Genomic DNA, 26,117 nt, shown 5'->3' with positions numbered 1-26,117 from the left:
AAATCTAATTCAATTTCCCATTATCGCAGTCTTTTATAGTATTTCAACAGCGGTTTCATTTTCACACGTGCCTCTAATTGAACAAATTACTGTACTTTATATGGATTGTTATTAGGGCTGTCCAACAAACAAAAAAATATTGGTTCACCGGAAGGGCATTCTTTTGAACATTTGATTTGTTTAAAAAAATATATATATATTTTTTTTATAGAATCAACTATATATGCATTGAGCTTGTCTGATGCTTTAAGCATACTGTTTGATGAAGTAAGACGCAAATTACCCAGAACATTAAGGAAGTTATATACAATTTAAAATACGACATGACATTACATTTTTGTATTTATTAGGGATCCCCATTAGCTACTCTTCCAGGGGTCCAAACACATTAAGGCACTTACATCACATAACATTATTACACCACTACATATCTACAATGTATGTGTGTGTAGAGTGTGTGCTAGTGCTTGTGTGCGTATGCGTGTGTCCGTACCTGTGTGTATCTTCACAGTCCCCGTTGTTCCATAAGGTGTATTTTTACCTGTTTAAAAAAAAACAAATCTGATTCTACTGCTTGCATCAGTTACCTGATGTGGAATAGAGTTCCATGTATCCATGGCTCTATGTAGTACTGTGTGCCCCCCATAGTCTGTTCTGGACTTGGGGATTGTGAAGAGACCTCTGGTGGCATGTCTTGTGTGGTATGCATGGGTGTCCGAGCTGTGTGCTAGTAGTTTAAACAAACAGCTCGGTACATTCAGCTTGTCAACACGTCTTACAAAAACAAGTAGTGACGAAGTCAATCTCTCTTCCACTTTGAGTCATGATAGATTGACATGCGTATTATTAATGTTAGCTCCCTGTGTACTTTTCCTAAGTCCCTCTTTGTGGCATCTGACCACACTACTAAACAGTAGTCCAGGTTTGACAAAATTAGGGCCTGTAGGACCTGCCTTGTTTATAGTGTTGTTAAGAAGGCAGAGCAGCGCTTTATTATGGACAAACTTCTCCACATCTAAGATACTGTTGTATCAATATGTTTTGACCATGACAGTTTACAATCCAGGGTAACTCCAAGCAGTTTAGTCACCTCAACTTCCTAAATTATTACATTTATTATAAGATTTAGGTTTTAGTGAATGATTTGTCCCAAATACAATGTTTTTAGTTGGAAATATTTAGGAAAAATGAATTCCTTGCCACCCATTCTGAAACTAACTGCAGCTTTTTGTTAAATGTTGCCGTGATTTCACTCTGTAGTAGCTGACGTGTATAGTGTTGAGTCATCCGCATACATAGACACACTGGCTTTACTCAAGGCCAGTTGCATGTCATTAGTAAAGATTGAAAAAAGTAAGGGGCCTGATTCTACCAGGATTATGTTGGAGATGCTTCCATTAAAGAACGCCCTCTGTGTTATATTAGACTGTTAACTCTTTATCCACAATATGGCAGGGGGTGTAAAGCCATAAAACATATGCTTTTCCATCAGCAGACTATGATCGATAATGTCAAAAGCCGCAAAAAAACTCCCTCAATCTTTCTCTCAGCCAATCATCAGTCATTTGTGTAAGCGCTGTGCTTGTTGAGTGTCCTCCCTATAAGCGTGCTGAAAGTCTGTTGTCAATTTGTTTACAGTAAAATAGTATTGTGTCTGGTCAAACACCATTTTTTCCAAACGTTTATTAAGGGTTGGTAAAAGGCTTATTGGTCGCCTATTTTAGCCAGTAAAGGGGGCTTTACTATTCATGGTTATCGGAATTACTTTTGCTCCCCTCCAGGCCTAAGGACACACTTTCTTATAGGCTTAGATTGAAGATATGGCAAATAGGAGTGGCAATATCAGCCGCTATTATCCTCAGTAATTTCCCATCCAAGTTGTTAGATCCCGGTGGCTTGTCGTTGTTGATAGATAAATTATTGTTTAACTTCTTCCACACTCACTTTTATGGAGTTCAAAATTACAATGCTTGTCTTTTTCATAATTTGATCAGTTATACTTGGCCCCCCCAAAAATGAAATGGTAATTTGGCTATCATAAAGAAGTACAAATGCCATGTTGGTCTGGACCAGACTGCCGAATCGAGGCAAAGGTAAGAATCTCTGGATTAACTATCTAATGTTACCTAAATGTAGTAATGAATAAATTGGCAAAATGTCTTTAAATTGACAATTCTGTGAATGGTCTTGTGCAAGTTATGTATTTTTGTTTACTTTGATGCTCATTAGCATTTTCGAATCAATGTAAATAGAGCCAAATATATTGACATAAGTCGATAGACACTGCCACGGTGAGCCTACATGAAACACTGCCCTTATTTTAAGTCTTTCTAAAAATCCTCTATGGGGGAAAAAACAATTAGAACCATTTCCCTGTTTGACAGCTAGGTTTTATGCGTATTATGACACACACCTCCACTGTGGGGCTCTATAAGCTAAACAAGGAGTCAGCAAAGATTTTTCTCATGTGAAATGTCAATTTCTCTTGCCAGTTATGGTTTTCATATGCACAGTTTAATTTAAATGTATAATGTCTTCGCATCTTAAAATCCTTGTCATGTGGTTATCTAAATGAAAATGATAAACCTAAAAAGTAACTTCTATTGCCAACTGTGTAAAAATTTCCTATAAAGCAAACAAATACGATCATTGCAGCCTGTAATTATAAAATATCCTGATAAAAATAAATATCCTATAAATCACATTGGCTGTGCATGGCCCTGTCTGCAACGAACTTGAAACGTTGTTTCAGCTATTTTGGGCCGAAGGATCAGAGAATTACATTTTTCCCTTTCACGCTAAGTGGTTATCGAAAAGGAGAGGACTGTAAAGATTTTTCAAATACATTGAGGAACTATTGTCATTCTCAATGGATATAAAAACTGACTTTGTTTGCTTGCCGTTTGAGGTAAAGAAAACATTAGCCTACTTTGAAAAGCTCCACAGCTCATTAGTGGTAGTGCGTTAAGCCAATCAGAAATACTATCAGATCCCCAAATGGAAACATCTATATGCATACATTTGCGAGCATATAGGCCTACTTCTACCTGATTGTGAACGTCCTTACTCAACATTGACAGGAGCACTCCAAACAAAGACTGACTAAGTTGACTTGTTTCTCAAAAGTGTAGCATAGCAGAGCACACAACCTAACAATATAATAATATATTGAATGCATTAACAGAAATTACCGTAGACAAACAAACAGATTAGGAATTAACGGTAAATATACTACTGGTGATATGGGGAATTGATAGATGCAAACAATTCACACAACGATGTTATGAAACAATGAATGTACACAAATTGTCGGGAGAGCGCGGATTCTGGAGAGAGAGGTGCATTGTGCATTTTAGCCACACTACACTTCTTCTTGTACTGTGCCATCCCCGTGACCTCCACAATGGATTAAAGACAATTTATGCTTGAGACGTAAATATGGTTGGTGGCTTCGTTGGTGTGACGCAATTGCAGAACCTCTGGAGGCCAAATCAAGGCCGAGGGCTCCTTATAGCCCCGCATTGACATGATTGGTTGATGGTAGGTGTGGTGCGGGAGGTCCTGTATGAACACGAACTCACTTCTTTGACAATAGCTCTACTCCACGATGTGCAAAATGTATGTTTGCTCAGACTTCTGCGGAGGCCTCATCACAGTAAATGCTGTACGGCCACTGCAGATGTCAAATTGACCATGCAGAGCCTTTGTCTCAGTCTCCGCTATGGATTAGTTCCCTCAGATGGGTGCAAATAAGACAGGTCTCCCGTGTGCCATGAAAAAATATATACTTGCTTGGTCGACTGACCAGTCGACTATTTGGGTTCAGCTCTAATTATTATCGTAGCAAATCCACTGTGGTCAAATTATGTGATATAGCCTGACCAGATGCAGTATGTTGCATGAATTCACAATGAAAATGCAATGAAGTAGAAAAAATGTATATTATTACTCACAATTTCACACATTTTCCCCATTCTACGCTTGACAAATAGTTCCCTTATTCCACCACTTGGCATTGTGCCTACGCATGGCTGTGCGTGAAATGTATGCACTCAAGCAAATGTTCATATTGATAAATCACATTTTGTGTGGAAATGATTCCAGACATGGTTTACGCAGATTTGTGCCAACGCATGATTGATAAGAGGCCCCATATGCTTACTTTGAACTTGACCTTAAGCCAATTAAGATAAGCAGAGTAAGGTGTTTACGTGACTATTGCATAATCTGCATACTGCCATAATCAGTTTAATATCAAATTATTACTATGCATTTAAACGTACTCAATGACTGTGTGACTATATCCTACTGGCTCTCCTGTAGATGCTGATAGACCGAGGTATGCTGAACTGCCTGCGTCTGCTCCGAGGGAGGCGCCAGTCCAAGAAGCAGTACAAGCGCCTAGACGTCCTCCTGTCAGATTCTCCCTCCTGGCCCCCCCTGGACCAACCACTAGTCCCTTCCCAGTGCACAGTCATTGGCCTGAGCTAGCATCAGCCTCTCCTCCCATTGCACAATATTGAGAGATTTGATTATCTGGCCCAGGTTGCCTCGGTGGGAGGAATCTAAACCGATAGCATTAGTTTTGGAACCCTGCTGCCTCCTGGGGATGAGTCAGCCAAGTGCCCAGCTCTGTCCGATGGCGAAGTCGGCTCTAAACAAAAGTGATGTAGGTGAAGTAATGAGTAGGATTCTGTGTTCACATGTAAAAGTGATTGCTTTAGATTAACGCTTTCTGTCTTCCCAATGAAAGTTAGAAAATTCTAACATTTTATCGATAAACCATGCTCCATTGTTGACATGACCGAGCGGTGCAGATTACTCTTCAATTTGATAAAGGCGCTCCTCCCTCACTGCTTTCGCCCATTTACATCACAAGCCATAGACCGGTGAACCGTGGTTCATTTTAATCGAACTCTCTCAATATTTCCCCAGCCAAAGAGTGCCTAGGATCTGAGCCACATCCACAATGTCGCAGTGAGGACCGTGAACAAACCTCTGAAGTCTGTTTCACACATTTTTCCTTTTCAACAGCAGTGTGAAGTACAATACTGTGCCACTGGGCTGCCGAGTGGTGCAAGGCACTGCATCTCAGTGTTAGGTGTCACTACAGACCCTGGTTCGATTCCAGGCTGTATCACAACTGGCCGTGATTGGGAGTCCCATAGGGCGGCGCACAATTGGCCCAGCGTTGTCCGGGGTAGGCCATCATTGTAAATTAGAATTTGTTCTTAACTGATTTGCCAAGTTAAATAAAATAAATACCAGCCAGTGATATAAGATTATGAAAAGCTCAAAATTTCAATAGTATTAGGAATAAAACTATTTTTTAAATGTTCTTGTCAGGTTGTATTAATGTTTCTCAGAGGTAGGTGGTTGCAACACTTTAGAGAAAAGTGAAATGTTTACAAGAGAGCTAATTTGATCCCATCAATGTGTTCAATACGGGACACCAATGGACAACAAATGTGGATGTTATACAGTGGGGCCAAAAAATATTTAGTCAGCCACCAATTGTGCAAGTTCTCCCACTTAAAAAGATGAGAGAGGCCTCTAATTTTCATCATAGGTACACTTCAGCTATGACAGACAAAATGAGAAAAAAAAATCCAGAAAATCACATTGTAGGATTTTTTTATGAATGTATTTGCAAATTATGGTGGAAAATAAGTATTTGGTCAATAACAAAAGTTTATCTCAATACTTTGTTATATACCCTTTGTTGGCAATGACAGAGGTCAAAATGTTTTCTGTAAGTCTTCACAAGGTTTTCACACACTGTTGCTGGTATTTTGGCCCATTCCTCCATGCAAATCTCCTCTAGAGCAGTGATGTTTTAGGGCTGTTGCTGGGCAACACAGACTTTCAACTCCCTCCAAAGATTTTCTATGGGGTTGAGATTTGGAGACTGGCTAGGCCACTCCAGGACATCGAAATGCTTCTTACGAAGCCACTCCTTCGTTGCCCGGGCGGTGTGTTTGGGATCATGAGGTTTTCACTCAAAATCTCACGATACATGGCCCTATTCATTCATTTCTTTACACAGATCAGTCGTCCTGGTTCCTTTGTAGAAAAACAGCCCCAAAGCATGATGTTTCCACCCCCATGCTTCACAGTAGGTATGGTGTTCTTTGGATGCAACTTAGCATTCTTTGTCCTCCAAACACGACGAGTTGAGTTTTTACCAAAAAAGTTCTATTTTGGTTTCATCTGACCATATGACATTCTCCCAATCTTCTTCTGGATCATCCAAATGCTCTCTAGCAAACTTCAGACGGGCCTGGACATGTACTGGCTTAAGCAGGGGGACACGTCTGGCACTGCAGGATTTGAGTCCCTGGCAGCGTAGTGTGTTACTGATGGTAGGCTTTGTTACTTTGGTCCCAGCTCTCTGCAGGTCATTCACTAGGTCCCCCTGTGTGGTTCTGGTATTTTTGCTCACCGTTCTTGTGATCATTTTGACCCCACGGGGTGACATCTTGCGTGGAGCCCCAGATCGAGGGAGATTATCAGTGGTCTTGTATGTCTTCCATTTCCGAATAATTGCTCCCACAGTTGATTTCTTCAAACCAAGCTGCTTACCTATTGCAGAATCAGTCTTCCCAGCCTGGTGCAGGTCTACAATTTTCTTTCTAGTGTCCTTTGACAGCTCTTTGGTCTTGGCCATAGTGGAGTTTGGAGTGTGACTGTTTGAGGTTGTGGACAGGTGTCTTTTATACTGATAACAAGTTCAAACAGGTGCCATTAATACAGGTAACGAGTGGAGGACAGAGGAGCCTCTTAAAGAAGAAGTTACAGGTCTGTGAGAGCCAGAAATCTTGCTTGTTTGTAGGTGACCAAATACTTATTTTCCACCATAATTTCCAAATAAATTCATTAAAAATCCTACAATGTGATTTTCTGGATTTTTTTTCTTCTAATTTTGTCTGTCATAGTTGAAGTGTACCTATGATGAAAATGAAAGGCCTCTCATCTTTTTAAGTGGGAGAACTTGCACAATTGGTGGCTGACTAAATACTTTTTTGCCCCACTGTACGTATCATTTCTGTGGTGAAATCAATATCACTCTAAAATGTCATGGCCATTTTGAGATATAAAAGAAACGCAGTAGATTTTTTAATATATTTTTTTTATAAATAATTTTAATTAAATTGTAAAATTTACCGGCAGTTTTGTTCTCACTCAGAGCTTCACAAACCCTGTTGATCCTGTCTCCCCCTCTTAGTGTGGACAGAGGACTTTCAGAAAAACCTTAATATCCAGGGTTACTCTCTGCCATGTAAAGCTTTCACAACCAACATCGGATGAAAACTGAATAGTCAGTTGGGAGGTGATGTTACTGAACACTAGGTGAATGAATGGTTGATAGATACAGTACTATGAAAAAGTATTTTCCCCTTTAATTTGCTCTACTTTTGAATAGAGAATCAGAAAGGGGGCAAATACTTTTTCACATTTCTATCTGAAGCAGTAATGTTAGAGGCAACTGGACTCACCTGAGTTCTTTGGAATAGTGTGCTGATATTCCTCCCATTCAAAATATCATCATGGCATACTGAAGAGGCCAGAGGCTGACCACCTGACAGACTTGGGCTGACGCTCATGGATTCCTTTCATTCCAAACATACATTAATTTAACATTTGGGCACACTTTCAGATATCGGTGTAGCATTAAGTTTAAAGTAGGTACTCACTAAAGCTTTTATGGACATCAGTTTTTTTGCACTCGATCCCTCCCCAAAATACAGTCTGACATTGCACCTAAGTTCCTACTTCAGTGAAGTACATTAGAAGAAATGAACGCAGTTGACAGTGTGTGTGTGTATATATGATTCATCGATACGTATGCTACGAGGCTGGTAAAGTTGTATCGCACTTCACGTTACAGTGCTGGTCATAAAAAAGCAAGCTAGCTCATGGATGCAAACAATGTAGTTCTTCCCCAAAAACATAGCAAAACGACTATCTGTTTCAGTACTGTAGCTATAGTTAGCATCTAAAAATAGCCCTAATTTATAAGACAGTTCTTATTTGATTAATGGTGTTCGGACCCATCTGAAGCTAGCCACAATATAGGACTTTCCGGTTAGCCTTCAACATAAAAGTATGGCATAATTCTACTATTCGTATTCATTTGCATCACTGTCAATGACACGTATTTTGAATGCAAACAGCAAATTCCACTATTGTGTAATCCTTATTGTGGCTATCTTCATAACCCGGTCCAGTCGAGCCTCTAGCCAGATGAAGCTAGCTGGCTGCTTATAACGTTATCTTTTGGCAACAGGGTTCAGTAGCTAGGTAGCCTATGTATTTTCTAGTAGCCTATGTATTGCTAGTAGCCTATGTATTTTCATGAACTGAAGTTCAGTTTCAATAGGCGAACAACAAGTGGCTACCTAGCTAATACTTACAAGAATTCCTAAATCATTGCAAAGAGTAATGAAAATGACTGCAGTTTCTACTGGTCATTGTTTTCAGTCTGGTTGTATTCGTGCTAGCTATTCCACAAGTTGCGATCGAACAAATTAAGCTTTATTACTAACGCGGTATTGTAAACACATCGTTTGTGGCCGGTGTTTGCAGACTTTTTTAATACAGCTTTGACAGTGCAACTGTATTTTTGACACATAAAGACCCAAACGGAGTTCCATAGTATGTATGTCGTGAAGCTAATTGCAGTGACGCCATTACTGTGCAACTCTGGTAGGGCAACATCTGAAAAATAGCCACTTGGTAGTGTGTACCAGTGCTCGACCAGTTGGCAAAAGCCAACATCACCCATGACAGTGAACGGTTGATTGTCAAGGGCAATGAATTCCATTATCGTGGCTTTAATGAATTTCGCCTTGGAGTTGTCTCGCTGAAATTCTTACACTTTCCAATGACTGCTCGACTTATTGACTGCTCGATCCACACAGCAGACATTGTGGGCTATGTTAGGAATGCTGTGTTGCACGTGTAGCGCCAAATTTTACGTGGCATCATAATGTCATGTACCTACGTTTTATATAGGGTATATGCACGGTAGCGTTGACATCAGTTTTTAACATTGGCATTAAACTAGACATCGGGCTGATACCGATGTTGGCATTTTTAGCTAATGGCCCGTTACGATATGTGCATCCCCTAGTCCTGAGCAACAGGCAGTTAGATTTGGGTATGTCATTTTAGGCGAAAATTGAGAAAAAGGGTTGGATCGTTAACAAGTTTAGTCGTGTGTTTTTTAAATGATTGACCTCAATCCATATACTAAGGTATTTGTATGCAGGGACTCGTTCGATTATAGAACCATCCGATGAGTAAAGATGTAATCCATCTGAGACAATCTTATGAAGACTTAAACAACATGTATCTAGTTTTGCCCATATTAAGTATGAGTTTTAAGTCAAAGGGCTTCCTGCAAAACTGGAAAATCGGATTGTAGCTTTGTCACAGCAGTCGGGGAAATTGCATACATAATAGTATAATCCGCTTATAGATGAAGTTTAGAATTAATATATTGACCAATAAAATGTATATAAATAGTGAAAAGAAAGGTCTTAGTGTCGATCCCTGCGGAACACCTTTATGTACTTCAAGAAATTCAGACTTAACCCCATCAATCACGATGGCCTGAGTTTTGTCACTAAGATAATCATGAAACCATGAACAGGCCTGAGCTCTGATGCCTATTAAGGACAACTTATTCAATAAAATAGCATGGTCAACAGTATCAAAAGCTATTGACAGGTCCACAAACAAAGCAAACAAATGTCATTTTAGTGTCTAAAGCATTGACAAGAACATTAACAACTAAAGTGGTTGCTGTAATAGTGATGTGCCCAGGCCTAAACCCTGATTGGTTTACATTCAAAATTAATTTCTCAGATAAAGAGCAAAGTTGTAAATTTACCAAGGATTCAAGAATCTTAGCTAGCCAATGAAGCCTTGAAAGGGGGCAAGAACGCAATCCAGACCAAACACAGGAAAAGAACCAGAGTCACACAGCAGGCCTATTATTGGTTATTTGACTATGAGTATTTGATGAAATACAGCATCATGACTTTATCTCTGAAACATTGAGTATAGCAGCACATTTATGAGCATATTTTATGCGGATTAGTGGAGACGGGGCTATACCGGGGTTATAGGCTACTGAATAGCAAAAGTAATATGAAGATCGGGACACAAGTGAAGCTTCATTATATAGATTATTTAACATTAGCATTTTTGTACAATAAAGAAATTGTACAAAAACTTTTTTACATTTGGCAATCTGAAACCAACCAGATGAAAAAAATACAATGTAACAAATAACCGAACTACACCCCAAAACTGTGTGAAAACGCCCTAAGTCAAATGTCTTCCACACATCTGACTTCCCCTTTCCCTCCCGAGCAACCATTTCGAGTTTCTTTTTCACGTCCTCCGCATCCATTATGCTGTCACGTGCTATGGTGTTGGAGCCTGTAAAAACCAATTTATTGCTGTGATTATGCTATAGGTCAGGCCCTATTGGTCACGTGCATGCGATGCATACGTGTCACGTAAAGAGAGCAAGGGTTGAGGGAATATGGAATGTTTTTTCTAAACAAATGAGGGATTTTGGTATCAGAACTTTTCAGTCAGAGAAACAACAAGTAAGAAACTAGAAATGGATGAAATTATGTTGTAGCTTTAGCACCACAGACAGCGCAATAAACACTGTTGCTGTGCTGTGGTGCCTGGTTACTCTAGCAGGGAGGCGAGAAAGACAACGTGCGCTAGTCACAGGCACTCGCTGTGTTTATTTTTTTTAAACAGAGCGGTAAATCTGAGCCCGGTCCGGTCCAAATCAATTGCCATCGAGCTCCCGCTGGGCTGCCCTCTGTGTCATTGTGTCTTAATTATTTAATCAAACAGTGCGCTTAAAGCATGAGACAAGCTCAATAATTAGTGTTGATTTTATTAATACACACAGGGTGTGTTTATATAGGGAAAAATTGAAGTCAAACAATTGACTCTCAGTTGACCAATATTTTATTTTTTTCGGGGACAGCCCTACACATGTTTATATAGATTGGTATCGATTAAGTGACTAGCACTTAGGCAACTGGTCAGTAGGTCGATCAGATTTCAACCAAAAAACAGATATCAAACAAAATGTGATTTGCTTATAAGACGTCCCAACCAGATTTCAACTATAAAAAATGTCTTTATCATGTTGTATAGATGTTTTGGTTGTTTGGCAACAAAACCACTGTGTGCAACTATGGGGCAAAACAGACATGCGTCCAGAATCGCGCACATGTTGATTTTTGTGCTCCACACCAGATGTGATAAGGACACAAAGGTTTAATATCAAAATGAACTCTAAACTAACTAAACTCAGCAACAACAAAAAAACGTCCCCTTTTCAGGACAGTCTTTCAAAGATAGTTCGTAAAAATCCAAATAACTTCACAAATCTTCATTGTAAAGGGTTTAAACACCATTTCCCATGCTTGTTCAATGAGCCATAAACAATTAATGAACATGCACCTGTGGAATGGTCATTAAGACACTAACAGCTTATAGACTGTAGGCAATTAAGGTCACAGTTATGAAAACGTAGGACACTAAAGAGCCCTTTCTACTGACTCTGAAAAACACCAAAAGAAAGATGCCCAGGGTCCCTGCTCATCTCCGTGAATGTGCCTTAGGCATGCTGTAAGGAGGCATGAGGACTGCAGATGTGGACAGGGCAATAAATTGCAATGTCCGTACTGTGAGACGCCTAAGACAGCGTTACAGGGAGTGCTCAGACAGGATGGCAACAACAACTGCCCGAGTTCCACCAGGAACACACAATCCCTCCATCAGTGCTGAGACTGTCCGCAATAGGCTGAGAGAGGCTGGACTGAGGGCTTGTCGGCATGTTGTAAAGCAGGTCCTCACCAGACATCACCGGCAACAATGTCGCCTATGGGCACAAACCCACTGTTGCTGGACCAGACAGGACTGGCAAAAAGTGCTCTTCACTGACGAGTCGCGGTTTTGTCTCACCAGGGGTGATGGTCGGATTCGCGTTTATTGTCAAAGGAATGAGCGTTACACTGAGGCCTGTACTCTGGAGCGGGATCGATTTGGAAGTGGAGGGTCCGTCATGGTCTGGGGTGGTGTGTCAGCATCATCAGACTGAGCTTGTTGTCATTGCAGGCAATCTCAAAGCTGTGCGTTTACAGGGAATACATCATCCTCCCTCATGTGGTACCCTTCCTGCAGGCTCATCCTGACATGACCCTCCAGCATGACAATGCCACCAGACACTGCTCATTCTGTGCGTGATTTCCTGCAAGACAGGAATGTCAGTGTTCTGCCATAGCCCACGAAGAGCCCGGATCTCAATCCCATTGAGCACGTCTGGGACCTGTTGGATCGGAAGGTGAGGGCTAGGGCCATTCCCCTCAGAAATGTCTGGGAACTTGCAGGTGCCTTGGTGGAAGAGTGGGGTAACATCTCACAGCAAGAACTGGCAAATCTGGTACAGTCCATGAGGAGAAGATGCACTGCAGTACTTAATGCAGCTGGTGGCCACACCAGATACTGACTGTTACTTTGGATTTTGACCCCCCCTTTGTTCAGGGACACATTATTCAATTTCTGTTCGTCACATGTCTGTGGAACTTGTTCAGTTTATGTCTCACTTGTTGAATCTTATGGTCATACAAATATTTACATATGATAAGTTTGCTGAAAATAAATGCAGTTGACAGTGAGGATGTTTATTTTTTGCTGACTTTATATTGAGTTGAGGACAGGTTGAAACACATGAAACACTCATGGACATTTAGCTAGCTAGCTTGCTGTTGTTAGCTAATTTGTCCAGGGATATAAACATTGGGTTGTTATTTTATCTGAAATGCACAAGATCCTTTTTTCTGGATCTTTGTATAATTTTTACCCATTTTGAGTCACAAAATTGTGTGTTCTCTCCTCAGACAACTAATCCACAGATAAGGGGACATCTACTTCGTTTCTAGTAATCTCTCTTTCGGGCTTCTTCTTCTTTATACTTTACATATGGTGGTTGGCAACCAACTTTAAGGTGCATCTCCACCACCCACTGGACTGGGGAGTACCTCAATTCATCTTTCAATCCCCCACATGGGTATACGCTCCTAAAAACCAATGAAGTGATGGGAGAGGCAGGACTTGCTTCTCGTCAAGCGTCAAAAATAGAACCAAATTCTATATTAGCGCCTGGCTGAGCAGACGCGCGTGAGCAGTTTAGATTAAATTATTGAATAACTTCTAAGGGATCGGTGACCCTACCCCCCACGGGACGACTGAGCTAACGTGCACTAATGTGATTAGCATGAGGTTGTAAGTAACAAGAACATTTCCCAGGACATAGACATACCTGATATGGGCAGAAAGCTTCAATTCTTGTTAATCTAATTGCACTGTCCAATTTACAGTAGCTATTACAGTGAAGGAATACCATGCTATTGTTTGAGGAGAGTGCACAGTTATGAACTTAAATGTATTAATAAACCAATTAGGAACATTTGGGCAGTCTTGATACAATATTTTGAACAGAAATGCAATGGTTCATTGAATCAGTCTAAAACTTTGCACATACACTGCTGCCATCTAGTGGCCAAAATGCGCCTAACTTGGAATATTACATTTTGGCCTTTCTCTTGCATTTCAAAGATGATGGAGCAAAAACAAAACAATAAAAATCACGTTTTTTTCTTGGTATTATCTTTTAGCAGATCTAATGTGTTATTCTCCTAAATCAATTTCACATTTCCACAAACTTCAGTGTTTCCTTTCAAATGGTAGGGGCGGCAGGGGCGGCAGGGTAGCCTAGTGGTTAGACTAGTAACCGGAAGGTTGCAAGTTCAAACCCCCGAGCTGACAAGGTCCAAATCTGTCGTTCTGCCCCTGAACAGGCAGTTAACCCACTGTTCCTAGGCCATCATTGAAAATAAGAATTTGTTCTTAACTGACTTGCCTAGTTAAATAAAGGTAAAATAAAATAAAATATGCATATCCTTGCTTCAGGTCCTGAGCTACAGGCAGTTAGATTTGGGTATGTCATTTTAGGTAAAAATTGAAAAAAGGGTCCGATCCTTAAGAGTATAAAATGTATGTGTACATTTATTTTGCAACACTCGCGAACGCAATGTGGGCAGTGGGGTCAGCATGTTAGATTGCTGACATTAATTGACCTAATTAGTCAAAACATCTGAAAACAAGACATGGTATCAAAAACAGGATTAAACTAGCTGAAACGAGTCACTAACAATTTCCCACAATGCAATTTCTTGTCATTGCTTGTAGCAATCTGGCCAACCAGAATCACAACTCACAGACTACTGCTTCATTGAAGCGTGCGCATCGTTTGTGACATTGTCAGCTAACCCAAATATGCCCACAGAGTCATCCATCATAGTCTTCCCAGACTTGAAGTGCACATCAAATCAAATGTATTTATATAGCCCTTCTTACATCAGCTGATATCTCAAAATGCTGTACAGAAGCCCAGCCTAAAACCCCAAACAGCAAGCAATGCAGGTGTAGAAGCACGGTGGCTAGGAAAAACTCCCTAGAAAGGTTAAAACCTAGGAAGAAACCTAGAGAGGAACCAGGCTATGAGGGGTGGCCAGTCCTCTTCTGGCAGTGCCAGGTGGAGATTATAACAGAACATGGCCAAGATGTTCAAATGTTCATAAATGACCAGCATGGTCAAATAATAATAATCACAGTAGTTGTCGAGAGTGCAACAAGTCAGCACCTCAGGAGTAAATGTCAGTTGGCTTTTCATAGCCGATCATTAAGAGTATCTCTACCGCTCCTCCTGTCTCTAGAGAGTTGAAAACAGCAGGTCTGGGACAGGTAGCACGTCCAGTGAACAGGCCAGGGTTCCATAGCCGCAGGCAGAACAGTTGAAACTGGAGCAGCAGCACGGCCAGGTGGACTGGGGACAGCAAGGAGTCATCAGGCCAGGTAGTCCTGAGAAATGGTCCTAGGGCTCAGGTCCTCTGAGAGAGAGAGAAATAAATAAATAAATAATTAGAGACAGCATACTTAAATTCACACAGGACACCGGATAAGACAGGAGAAGTGCTCCAGATATAACAGACTGACCCTAGCCCCCCGACACATGAACTACTGCAGCATAAATACTGGAGGCTGAGATAGGATGGGGTCAGGAGACACTGTGGCCCCATCCGATGATACCCCCGGACAGGGCCAAACAGGCAGGATATAACCCCACCCACTTTGCCAATAGCATTAGGCCTATGTCTACATAAATGGCTTAGCACCCCAGTGTTGAAGAAAATGTGTTTTTAATTAAAATAATTTAAGTTGATATTTACAGTTAAAATATATATAAATACTGTAATTTAATTAATTGCTGACAATTTTGGGGATTTTCTGGCCCGGAAAATTAGGCTACTTGTGTTTCCATACTGTAAAATCTTCGACGTACTGTCACCCATTGGCGGTATTATTCCTTACGTCATAATTATGGAATATTACCACCATCTGGCGGCAGTCGGGCTAGTAAAATATTTTATGAACAGCGCTGACAATAACCCTTTTCATGGCTTTCTGCCTGACATCCTCATGAAGAGAGTTGGCAATAATTTTAACATTTGGAGAGATCTCGAGTACATTTAAGTACAGCTACAGCATAGGAAACCTCAACAGACCAATATAGTCACATATCATTAATCTTAGCTCTCGGATAGGTAGGAAAGCCCGACAGTCAAAGACACCAAACAAGGATGGTAGACAAAGATCAAACTAAGTTAAGAGGCAAGCCACACTTGTTTTGAACGTCTAAGAAACTGTCTTTGCAAGAATAACCATTTGACATAGACTACTGGTTACAAACTACATGCATAAATCTGTCGTTGGCTATTTTATTGCTATAGTATATGCTCAATGCAAGCTTGTGCTGATTTGTAGACTACAGATAGTACAGTGGGGGAGAGTGGGGTAAGTTGAGCCAAAGGGGTAAGTTGAACTTGAGCCTCCCTTATTTCTAGGAAACCACACATAAAAGGAATTATTTATCAGTGAAGGAAGAAGCATGAAAAAAGTGGTAAGCAAGTTAGGTAAAAAAATAATAAGATTTTGACCAAGTCAAATTAATTTGTGTTAGAGGTATCGTGATGCTTGTATCTAAACCAAAGTAGTTAATTTTAAGATTGTTCTATGCACCAGTTGGTGGTCTCTATAAGCTTCAATATGAGGTACTAAACCTAGCATGAAAGTGCATCATTGTGGTTGTGTGGGCTAATATAGTCAAAATGTTTGCCATTGGGTAAGTTGAGCCAATGGCCATGGGTTAAATTGAGCCAGTGTTTGAGACAATGGCCAGTCAAGAAAATTCAAATGTTGTCTTCCCAGGTGTAACGCAAGCATTATTGCTGGGATATGAGGTAACAGGACCTGGCCTATGTTAAGTGTTTAAAAAAGTACAACGTGTTTGTTAGTTGTCAAGACTGTGTTAAAAGATGCTTAATAAAATGATTAAAAGACAACAAAAAAAATGTGATTGCGAATATTGTGTTTGGGAAATAAAGATTAGACATGGTTTTAAAAAGTAGTGGTAATATTTTATTCTGCACAAAAATGTGTAGGTTGCTTAACTTGCACTGTCCCGCGCCTCAACTTACCACATTCCTGGGGTAAGTTGTGCCAAGAGGCCACTTTATATGGACAAGCTATGTTTTCAAAACTGTATAATGTTTACATTAATTATGATTATTTCCAGGGATACACAACATCCTGAAATATATGTAATGTAGATGTTTTCAAATGGTTGAAACTGTTATTTAAAGGCTCAATGCAGCTGTTTTTATATCAATATCAAATCATTTATGGGTAACAATTAAGTACCTTACTGTAATAGATTTACATTCAAATTGGAAAAAATTGCTTTTTAGCAAAAACTATTTCTCAAGCAAGAATTTTGCTAGGACTGTCTGGGAGTGGTCTGAGTGGGGAGGGGAAAAATGAAAACTAGGTTTGGAAATCTCTTTGTTATTGGTCTATTAACCAATTTACGCATGTTGAAACTCTCGTCCCTGCAAACGTGCCGATTAGTAGGTCGTGTAGATTCTATTTTCAACCAACAACTATCAGGAATTAACACTGATCAAATGACTTTTTACAGTGTTAATTGCATCAGCTGTTGTACAATATGATATAAAACACAGAAAAAAATAAAATAAAAATGTAACTAACTAGGCAAGTCAGTTAAGAACAAATTCTTATTTTCAATGACGGCCTAGGAACAGTGGGTTAACTGCCTGTTCAGGGGCAGAACAAAATATTTGTACGGTTACTAGTCCAACGCTCTAACCACTAGGCTACCCTGCCACCCCATTGATGATTACACATGAGCTACACTGTTAGAATTTAAGTTAGAATTGATTTAAGTTTTAGAAGAAAATTTGAACGCTCACGAAATGCCTCTGAAGTCGTGAACTCAATGATATCACAACATATAAATCAAATAAAATTGTATTCGTCACATGCTTCATAAAACAACAGGTTTGGGCTAACAGTGGAATACTTACTTATGGGCCCTACCCAACAATGCAGAGAGAATGGAAATAGAAAAGTAAAACAAGTAATGAGCTCTAGTCAATGAACAGAATTCTCACGTAGAATAGGTGTTCCTTTTGTCCAAGTGGGAAAGGGCAGTGTGGAGTGCATAGAAATTGCGTCATCTGTGGATCTGTTGAGGCAGTAAGCGAATTGGAGTGGGTCCATGGTGTCTGGGATGATGGTATTGTGAGCCATTACCAACCAGCCTTTCAAAGCATTTCATGTCTACAGATGTGAGCTCATAGAAGGCATTTAGCTCATCTGGTAGGCTTGTGTCACTGGGCAGCTCATGGCTGGGTATCCCTTTGTAATCTGTGATAGTTTGCATGCCCTGCCACATCCATTGAGCGTCAGAGCCGGTGTAATAGGCTTTGCCTGTTTGATATAGGTGACTTAGTTATGCTACTGGGACAATCACTGGATTTTTGATACTCTTATACAGAGTGAATTACAGTAGTGAGTTTTTGTTGTACTTCCAAACACATGATTTACACTATGTTCTCTAGTGAAGGTTTATTTTTTTTAAATATAACTTTTACATTTAAGGTATTTTTGCCACACATTTTTGGTTGTAGAGTAATTACATTGGTTGTTTCTACAACAATTAAACGTTGTTTATTCAAAGACACCTTTTTTAAAATGAATTTCACATACATTTTTGTCTCAGTTTTTGTCTCACAATGACTGCCCACGACTGACCTTTGAACGGCACAATGACTGAGCAAAGCGGTTATTTAATCACAGAGAAATAGACAGAGATAGTCATTTAAACTTTTGAAATGATTCAAGTATTTTGTCAATTGACCAACTGGCATGGTCTTATCTTTTATCGAAATATAACTGTTGCAAATAAATGACCCATTTCTGAAATTAGCCTATTTTTCAATTCAAAGTGTATTGGTCATGTGCACACGATAGGGTGTAAACCGGCAATAGGTTTGATATCGAAACTAGCATTAGCTTTAGGGAATCATTAGTCCAATATTCTAGCGATTTAACGAAAATGTTATCTTTAATTACATCGTTTCTTCCGAGTTTACCTGGATGGCTGACGCTCGATGCAACCCCCCTGGACAGTCTACTCCAAGGTGAGATGTTTGTATCGTTCTAGGCTACTCCGGGTAAAGGGCCTTCTCCTTGCTTGGTTTGTGCCGAATGCCTTTTTGCAGGTTGCTACTCATGCTGTACGTTTATTTTAAGAACCGATATTTTATAATACAATTCTGTTGATGACATGTTTTGTGTGACACAGGACTTATCGGCGCATGTGGGATCTCTGTTCTCTGTAACCTGTTGAGAGTACACGTATTCTTAGAGGCTGAAAGGTGAGAAACGTATACAACTATGGACAACTCCCAAAATATGACATTGGAAGATATGATTTCACTTGGGTCTCAGGCTACACTTCTTGTTATTATCATACCTTTTTAATTGCATTGTAGTTAGGCAACTTCAGTATATAGGTTAGGCTACATTGTTAGTTGTAATAGCGTTTGATAAATAAACAAACTGATTGTTGCTATACCTGTTTCCCTATAATTAGAATCTGGATGCAATTACCATATTATAGACAGGGACATTTAAAAACACGTGAGAAACAGGACCAAACCATATAGGCCTTTTGATGTAGTTTAATAATTTGTTCTATTGAATATTGTGCTTGATTTCGTCACTATGAACAAAGACTGTGATTTACATTGTCAATAGTAATCAATGTATCCTTAGAAATCATTGATTTGTATTTCACTGCTTTGAAATTAATACTTTCTCTACTCAGTTCAAGCAACAAAAGCAGCAGTAAAGAGACATCTATGCAGAAGAAATCAAGGCATCAAGCCAGTGCTACATTTGGGCTGAGTGGAACTCTCCAGTTCTTGTTCCTGTCAGTGATGCTGGCTGTAGTGGGCTCTCGGGTTGCCTCCCTGGTGGTTCTAGAGTTCTCCCTCAGAGCAGTGTCAGCTTGGGTCACAGCTGGACCAGTGAGGCACTTGCAAGATAATAACATAAATGTCACTTATAATTATATGAAAATATCTCTCACATCTCCCATTCATCAGCCTTGATCCATCTCTAAATTAATTTCCCTCCTGCTCTCTGAATCTGCAGGAGTCTAGTAGGTTCCTACAGCAGCTGCTGGTCCAGTGCCAGTTCTCCCTGGGTTGTGCCCTCAGCTGCAGTCTCCATTTCCTCCATGAGGGGGCGCCGCAGCGCTGGCTCTGCCTCCTCCTAGCTGCAGGACTGAGCTGGTTCCTGGCCAGCCAGACTGGGCGCCTACAGCTCCATGTCACTGCACTGTACAAACTACACAGTTCCCAGCGCTACTGTGGAGTGTGCATTGCACTGCTCACATCAGGTTGCTCTTTGTTACCACACCTGACCAGGGCCCTTATGCTCAGCTTTGCAGTGGCTGCCATTTCCGCCATATCTATAATAAACAAACACTTCCTCTCAGCTACAGAAGCCCTCAGGTTCTGGACTCCACTGACAATCTGCTACACACTGCTGGTGGTGTATATGCAGGGTGAGAGACTGAACATACTGTATCCTGTATGGGGAAACGTTTAAGCAGCAGATTGTCAGATACTTGTTTTGTGGTATTTACAAAATACCCAAATAGTAAATTACAAGCATAGTGTTGTCATTCTCATTGAGAAAGCGTTCAACTGATGATAATTATTTTCTACTCAGAGGAGCAACATCGCCAGCCAAGTGGCCAAGCTGTTATAAACACAGTGGTGGTGCGTCTGGGGGGGCTCATGGTCCTGATGCTGACTGTCGGCCGCTGGGCAGATGTGCTCCATATCCTTCTATGCTTCCTGGGTGAGGCTGGCTGTCTGATACCCTCCAGAGACCTGTTGGATGCTACAACACAGGTGAGAATGATTCTCCTTCAATTTACCGTGCTGTTGCAGATTGCCCTGCATCCATCAATCTATGTAAATATTTCTGTCATTTCAATTTATCTAACATAATATAAATGTGTGTTTGTATGCAGGATATGGAGGAAGTTCCCAGACATTCCCAGGGTAGTGAGAACCGTAGGAGACACCTGACACCTGGCAAAGACCACCAGAGTTAAGTCATGGGAAGAAACTATTCGTGCTGGGAATCTTTCTTAGCAATAGTGTATTATATTCTATGATTATAATCATATGAATTATTGACAAGTGTTGCCTTTTATACCTAGGAAGGATATAATTAAAATAATAATAAAATTGTATTATGACACATCTACTAACCATTTGAATAAGGTACCTTGCAATAATGTTATTTTCACATAGAAATGCAGAGCTTTTGGGAGATAGGAATGATGCTCTTGCCTTTGTTTTCAAATATCACTGCCATTAAATTAAGCCAGAAGCTGTTTAGAATGCACAGAATGGACCTTATCAGCCCTGAAGTAATCTAACAAATACTGCTTTAGTGTAAAGCATTGGTTAAGGCTACATCATGTCATGTAACAGTAGCAGCTGCTGTAACAGTATCACTTCACACCAGAGATGTGATCATAATCCCCTGAACACAGGATGTTTATGGTATACAATTTCCTCTACTTTCTTTGGGTAGATTGTATTTCATCACAGGCAGGCTCTCCAGCACAAGCTATGTCATATTATGTTAAAGTGGCAAGGAAAAGTACGTGAACCCTTTGGAAATACCTGGACTTCTGCATGAGTTGGTCATAAAATGTTATCTGATCTTCATCTAGGTCACAACAATAGACAAACACAGTCTGCTTAAACTAAACACACAAACAATTATAAGTTTTAATGTCTTTATTGAACACACCGTGTAAACATTCACAGTGCAAGATTGAAAAGTATGTGAACCCTTGGATTTAATAACTGGTTGACCCTCCTTTGGCAGCAATAACCTTAACCAAACGTTTTCTGTAGTTGCGGATCAGACCTGCACAACGGTCAGGAGGAATTTTGGACCATTCCTCTTTACAACACTGTTTCAGTTCAGCAATATTCTTGGGGTGTCTGGTGTGAACTGCTCTCTTGAGGTCATGCCCCAGCATCTCAATCAGGACTCTGAGTTCAGGACTCTGACTGGGCCACTCCAGAAGGCGTATCTTCTTCTGTTGAAGCCATCTGTTGTTGATTTACTTCTGTGTTTTAGGTCGTTGTCCTGTTGCATCATCCAACTTCTGTTGAGCTTTAAATGGCGGACAGATAGCCTTACATTCTCCTGCAAAATGTCTAGATAAACTTGGGAATTCATTTTTCCAGCGATGATAGCAAGCTGTCCAGGCCCTGAGGCAGAAAAGCAGCTCCAAACCATGATGCTCCCTCCACCATACTTTACAGTTGAGGTGAGGTTTTGATGTTGGTGTGCTGTGCCTTTTTTTCTCCACACACAGTGTTGTGTTCCTTCCAAACAACTCAACTGTAGTTTCATCTGTACATAGAATATTTTGCAAGTAGCGCTGTGGAACATCCAGGTGCACTTTTGTAAACTTCAGACGTACAGCAATGTTTTTTTTGGACAGAAGCAGCTTCTTCCGTGATGTCCTCCCATGAACACCTTCCTTGTTTAGTGTTTTACGTATCGTAGACTCGTCAACAGAGATGTTAGCATGTTCCAGAGATTTCTGTAAGTCTTTAGCTGACACTGTAGGATTCTTCTTAAACTCACTGAGCATTCTGCGCTGTGCTCTTGCAGTCATCTTTGCAGGATGGCCACTCCTAGGGTGTAGCAACAGTGCTGAACTTTCTCTATTTATAGGCAATTTGCCTTACCATGGACTGATGAACATCAAGGCTTTTATATATACTTTTGCAACCCTTTCCAGCTTCATGCATGTCAACAATTCTTAATCTTTGGTCTTCTGAGATCTCTTTTGTTCAAGGCATTGTTCACATCAGGCAATGCTTCTTGTGAATAGCAAACTCAAATTTTGTGAGTGTTTTTTAGGTCAAGGCAGCTCTAACCAACATATCCAATCTTGTCTCGTTGATTGGACCAGGTTAGCTGACTCCAATTAGCTTTTGGAGAAGTAATTAGCCTAGGGGTTCACTTTTTTTCAACCTACAGTCGTTGCCAAAAGTTGAGAATGACACAGATATTAATTATCACAAAGTCTGCTGCCTCAGTGTCTTTAGATATTTTCGTCAGATGTTACTATGGAATACTGAAGTATAATTTCAAGCATTTCATAAGTGTCAAAGTGTTTTATTTACAATTACATGAAGTTGATGCAAAGAGTCAATATTTGCAGTGTTGACCCTTCTTTTTCAAGACCTCTGCAATCCGCCCTGGCATGCTGTCAATTAACTTCTGGGCCACATCCTGACTGATGGCAGCCCATTCTTGCATAATCAATGTTTGGAGTTTGTCAGAATTTGTGGGTTTTTGTTTGTCCACCCGCATCTTGAGAATTGACCACAAGTTCTCAATGGGATTAAGGTCTGGGGAGTTTCCGGGCCATGGACCCAATATATCAATGTTTTGTTCCCCGGGCCACTTAGTTATCACTTTTGCCTTATGGCAAGGTGCTCCATCAAGCTGGAAAAGGCATTGTCCGTCACCAAACTGTTCCTGGATGGTTGGGAGAAGTTGCTCTTGGAGGATGTGCTGGTACCATTCTTTATTCATGGCTGTGTTCTTAGGCAAAATTGTGAGTGAGCTGAGAAGCAACCCCACACATGAATGGTCTCAGGGTGCTTTACTGTTGGCATGACACAGGACTGATGGTAGCGCTCAACTTGTCTTCTCCGGACAAGGTTTTCTCCGGATGCCCCAAACAATAGGAAAGGGGATTCACGAGAGAAAATGACTTTACCCCAGTCCTCAGCAGTCCAATCCCTGTACCTTTTGCAGAATATCAGTCTGTCCCTGATGTTTTTCCTGGAGAGAAGTGGCTTCTTTGCTTCCCTTCTTGACACCACTCCATCCTCCAAAAGTCTTTGCCTCACTGTGTGTGCAGATGCACTCACACCTGCCTGCTGCCATTCCTGAGCAAGCTCTGTACTGGTGGTGCCCCGATCCCGCAGCTGAATCAACTTTAGGAGACGGTCCTGGCGTTTGCTGGACTTTCTTGGGCGCCCTGACGCCTTCTTCACAACAACTGAACCGCTTTCCTTGAAGTGCTTGATGATCGATAAATGGTTGATTCAGGTGCAATCTTACTGGCAGCAATATCCTTGCCTGTGAAGCCCTTTTTGTGCAAAGCAATGATGGCGGCACGTGTTTCCTTGCAGGTAACCATGGTTGACAGAGGAAGAACAATGATTCCAATCACCACCCTCCTTTTGAAGCTTCCAGTCTGTTATTTGAACTCAATCAGCATGACAGAGTGATCTCTAACCTTGTCCTCATCAACACTCACACCTGTGTTAACAAGAGAATCACTGACATGATATCAGCTGGTCCTTTTGTGGCAGGGCTGAAATGCAGCAAATTTTTTGGGGGGCAGGGGATTCAGTTAATTTGCATGGCAAAGAGGGACTTTGCAATGAATTGCAATTCATCTGATCACTCTTCATAACATTCTGGAGTATATGCAAATTGCCATCATATAAACTGAGGCAGCAGACTTTGTGAAAATGAATATTTGTGTCATTCTCAAAACTTTTGGCCACAACTGTACACTGTGAATGTTTAAATTATGTATTCAACATATTCAAAAATACGATACATTGTGTGTTTATTAGTTTAAGCACACTGTTTGTCTATTGTTGTGACTTAGATGAAAATCATATGAAATTTGATGACAAATTTATTCAGAAATACAGGTAATTCCAAAGGGTTCACATACTTTTTCTTGCCACTGTATATTAATGTGAACCATGCCAACTCATCTTGAAAATAAACTTGTACAAAATGGCTGAAGCATAATGTTGGCACTTGTAAGTCACACAAAATGGCGTTATACAAAATGACTCTTCAGGCTATTTTCAGAAAAGAGGAACAAACCAATCCCATAACTCACTGCATAGAAAGTGTCAAATCTAATAGTTTGAATTCGGATTGTTTTGAGTGTCTTCAGACACTCAAGTATATTACGTGTATGAATAAATTGACTATAATTACATCGAATATACCGAAACACTAAAATGTCAATTATGCCTCCCACAAAAAGCCTATTCGGCGCTGTTTTCCTTGCTGTATGCAGTTCTCGTTTAAATCCGAAATTTATGGCACCCACAAACCAGATTTTTGTCAGTCCTTTATCATTTGATAGCTGTTTTGAGAAACTGTTTATATGCGCCGATTTTATTTAACAGTGGGTGACTTATTTGCCTGCATCCAAAATGGGGCTTTGTTTATTCCGTTAATTTATTCCATGATCTGTTGAAGAAATGTGGATAATAAAACGGTGCCGCATTTTCAAAATAATCCAGGGTCGACCAAGACCGAAGTTGTAAAGGACATTGGCATGGTATAGGTTCGGTAGTTCCACCACAATGTTTTTAGGCAATACGAACATTTTACAATCCACGATGTTATTGGTAGACTTTATTAAGCTGTTCCTTTTTTCATCAGAACGATGAATTCGTTGAGTTTACTGGAAGGACACGATTATTTCCAACAGCGCTCAAGTATGGATTTCTAAAAATAAACTGTGGGAATTATAATTTTCCTGTACCTCCTCTGACGGCTGGACTCTACTGTAGCTTATTTCTAGAAATGTCTCTATTGACCCCTTGGTAGCATGCCATACGCATGCGTCCTTGTTCCAAAATGCAGATCATTTTTTTACCGCATTGCAGCGCATGCCTACGTAGGGCCAACTCGTTTTCAAAATTCGTTATCAATCTTTATTCAAACTGTCCATTAGATTTCATGAAACCTTCACTGTAAACTATCATTCCTTCAAGCAATTTGATATTTAACTAGCCTACTGCACTTGCAAAACCATGGACGTTGACCTATAGGCTATCATATCTTATCACATTGTATACTTTGTTTTTTGGACTTGTTGTGCCTGATTTCTGCTGGCAAAAGTGTTTAATTACTGACATTGTGGTATAGGCACTAAATTGAAATGGCATTGCAACTCATTTACTTATTCAAAAGGGCAAAGATATATTTTGTACACTGCTAGGTATGTTATAGATTCAATGGTAAAAAAAACGTTAAAACAACAACTTAAAAATAGGTTGGGGACACCATATTCACTAAATACAAAGGTGCTGGATGAAGTTCACCCTCCACTATATAATTGGTTGTCATAAGTTATGATCCTTGAGGGGCAGTTGAGCAGTACAATGATCACTGTTATAGAGGTATCGGTTAACCATTCTCTCTCGTGACAATTGTGTGATATATTTCTCTTGTTTTCACTCTGTGTTCCTCATGTGCATTTCAAACTATGTTCTGCTCATTCAGAAGAACAGAAGTTAGTTATATGTTTAGTTCTTGCAGATATGAAAAAAGTATAGTCTGTTTGTGCTTACTCCAATACTGCATTTTTCAGGTATAGCCTGTCTTATTCACGGTTCAAATCGGGGTTTGTAGGTGATGGTACTGTCCACCAAATTGGTGGCCCTTCCATTGTGGTTTTGACTAGAAATCTGTTTAATTCTTAATGT

The 26,117-nt window shown here is 40.3% G+C and overlaps 2 protein-coding genes and 1 long non-coding RNA gene across 5 annotated transcripts in view; 2 read left to right on the top strand and 1 right to left on the bottom strand.

Annotated features, from left to right (window-relative positions):
* The window catches only part of atp13a2 (ATPase cation transporting 13A2), a 36,316-nt gene extending 30,978 nt beyond the window's left edge, over positions 1 to 5,338 (top strand). For all 3 annotated transcript variants that reach the window (XM_021566390.3, XM_090203330.1, XM_021566392.3), the window contains exon 29: positions 4,324 to 5,338. In XM_021566390.3, the coding sequence (XP_021422065.2) occupies positions 4,324 to 4,491 (168 nt within the window). In that variant the 3' untranslated portion in view covers positions 4,492 to 5,338. The remainder of the gene's footprint in view (positions 1 to 4,323) is intronic.
* Positions 5,339 to 17,859: 12,521 nt separating this feature from the next.
* tmem82 (transmembrane protein 82) lies at positions 17,860 to 24,410 on the top strand. The gene is made up of 6 exons (XM_021566389.3): positions 17,860 to 18,665; positions 18,830 to 18,902; positions 19,355 to 19,556; positions 19,684 to 20,098; positions 20,266 to 20,450; positions 20,573 to 24,410. Exons 1-6 carry the CDS (start codon positions 18,581 to 18,583, stop codon positions 20,654 to 20,656), a joined length of 1,044 nt encoding a protein of 347 aa, XP_021422064.3. The 5' UTR covers positions 17,860 to 18,580; the 3' UTR covers positions 20,657 to 24,410.
* Positions 19,193 to 25,195, bottom strand: LOC149976928 (uncharacterized). Its single transcript, XR_016487373.1, has 2 exons — positions 25,011 to 25,195; positions 19,193 to 20,439 (listed from the first exon to the last, which is right to left on the bottom strand). It is a non-coding gene; the product is annotated as an uncharacterized LOC149976928 (long non-coding RNA).
* Between the last annotated feature and the right edge of the window lie 922 nt (positions 25,196 to 26,117).

This window comes from Oncorhynchus mykiss, chromosome 16 (genome assembly GCF_057628025.1).
Source record: "Oncorhynchus mykiss isolate SJ-2025 chromosome 16, ASM5762802v1, whole genome shotgun sequence".
Taxonomy (NCBI): domain Eukaryota; kingdom Metazoa; phylum Chordata; class Actinopteri; order Salmoniformes; family Salmonidae; genus Oncorhynchus; species Oncorhynchus mykiss.
The sequence above is the reverse complement of the archived record's forward strand: the minus strand, read 5'-3'. Positions and strand labels throughout refer to the sequence as shown.

What these genes read in the sequence shown, in the direction of transcription:
- tmem82 (XM_021566389.3), top strand. Translation starts at nt 18,581, where the DNA reads ATGTTATCTTTAATTACATCGTTTCTTCCGAGTTTACCTGGATGGCTG. An exon ending in GCTGGTGGTGTATATGCAGG is followed by an intron (nt 20,099 to 20,265) that starts GTGAGAGACTGA and finishes TTTTCTACTCAG; the next exon opens with AGGAGCAACATCGCCAGCCA. An exon ending in TGTTGGATGCTACAACACAG is followed by an intron (nt 20,451 to 20,572) that starts GTGAGAATGATT and finishes GTTTGTATGCAG; the next exon opens with GATATGGAGGAAGTTCCCAG.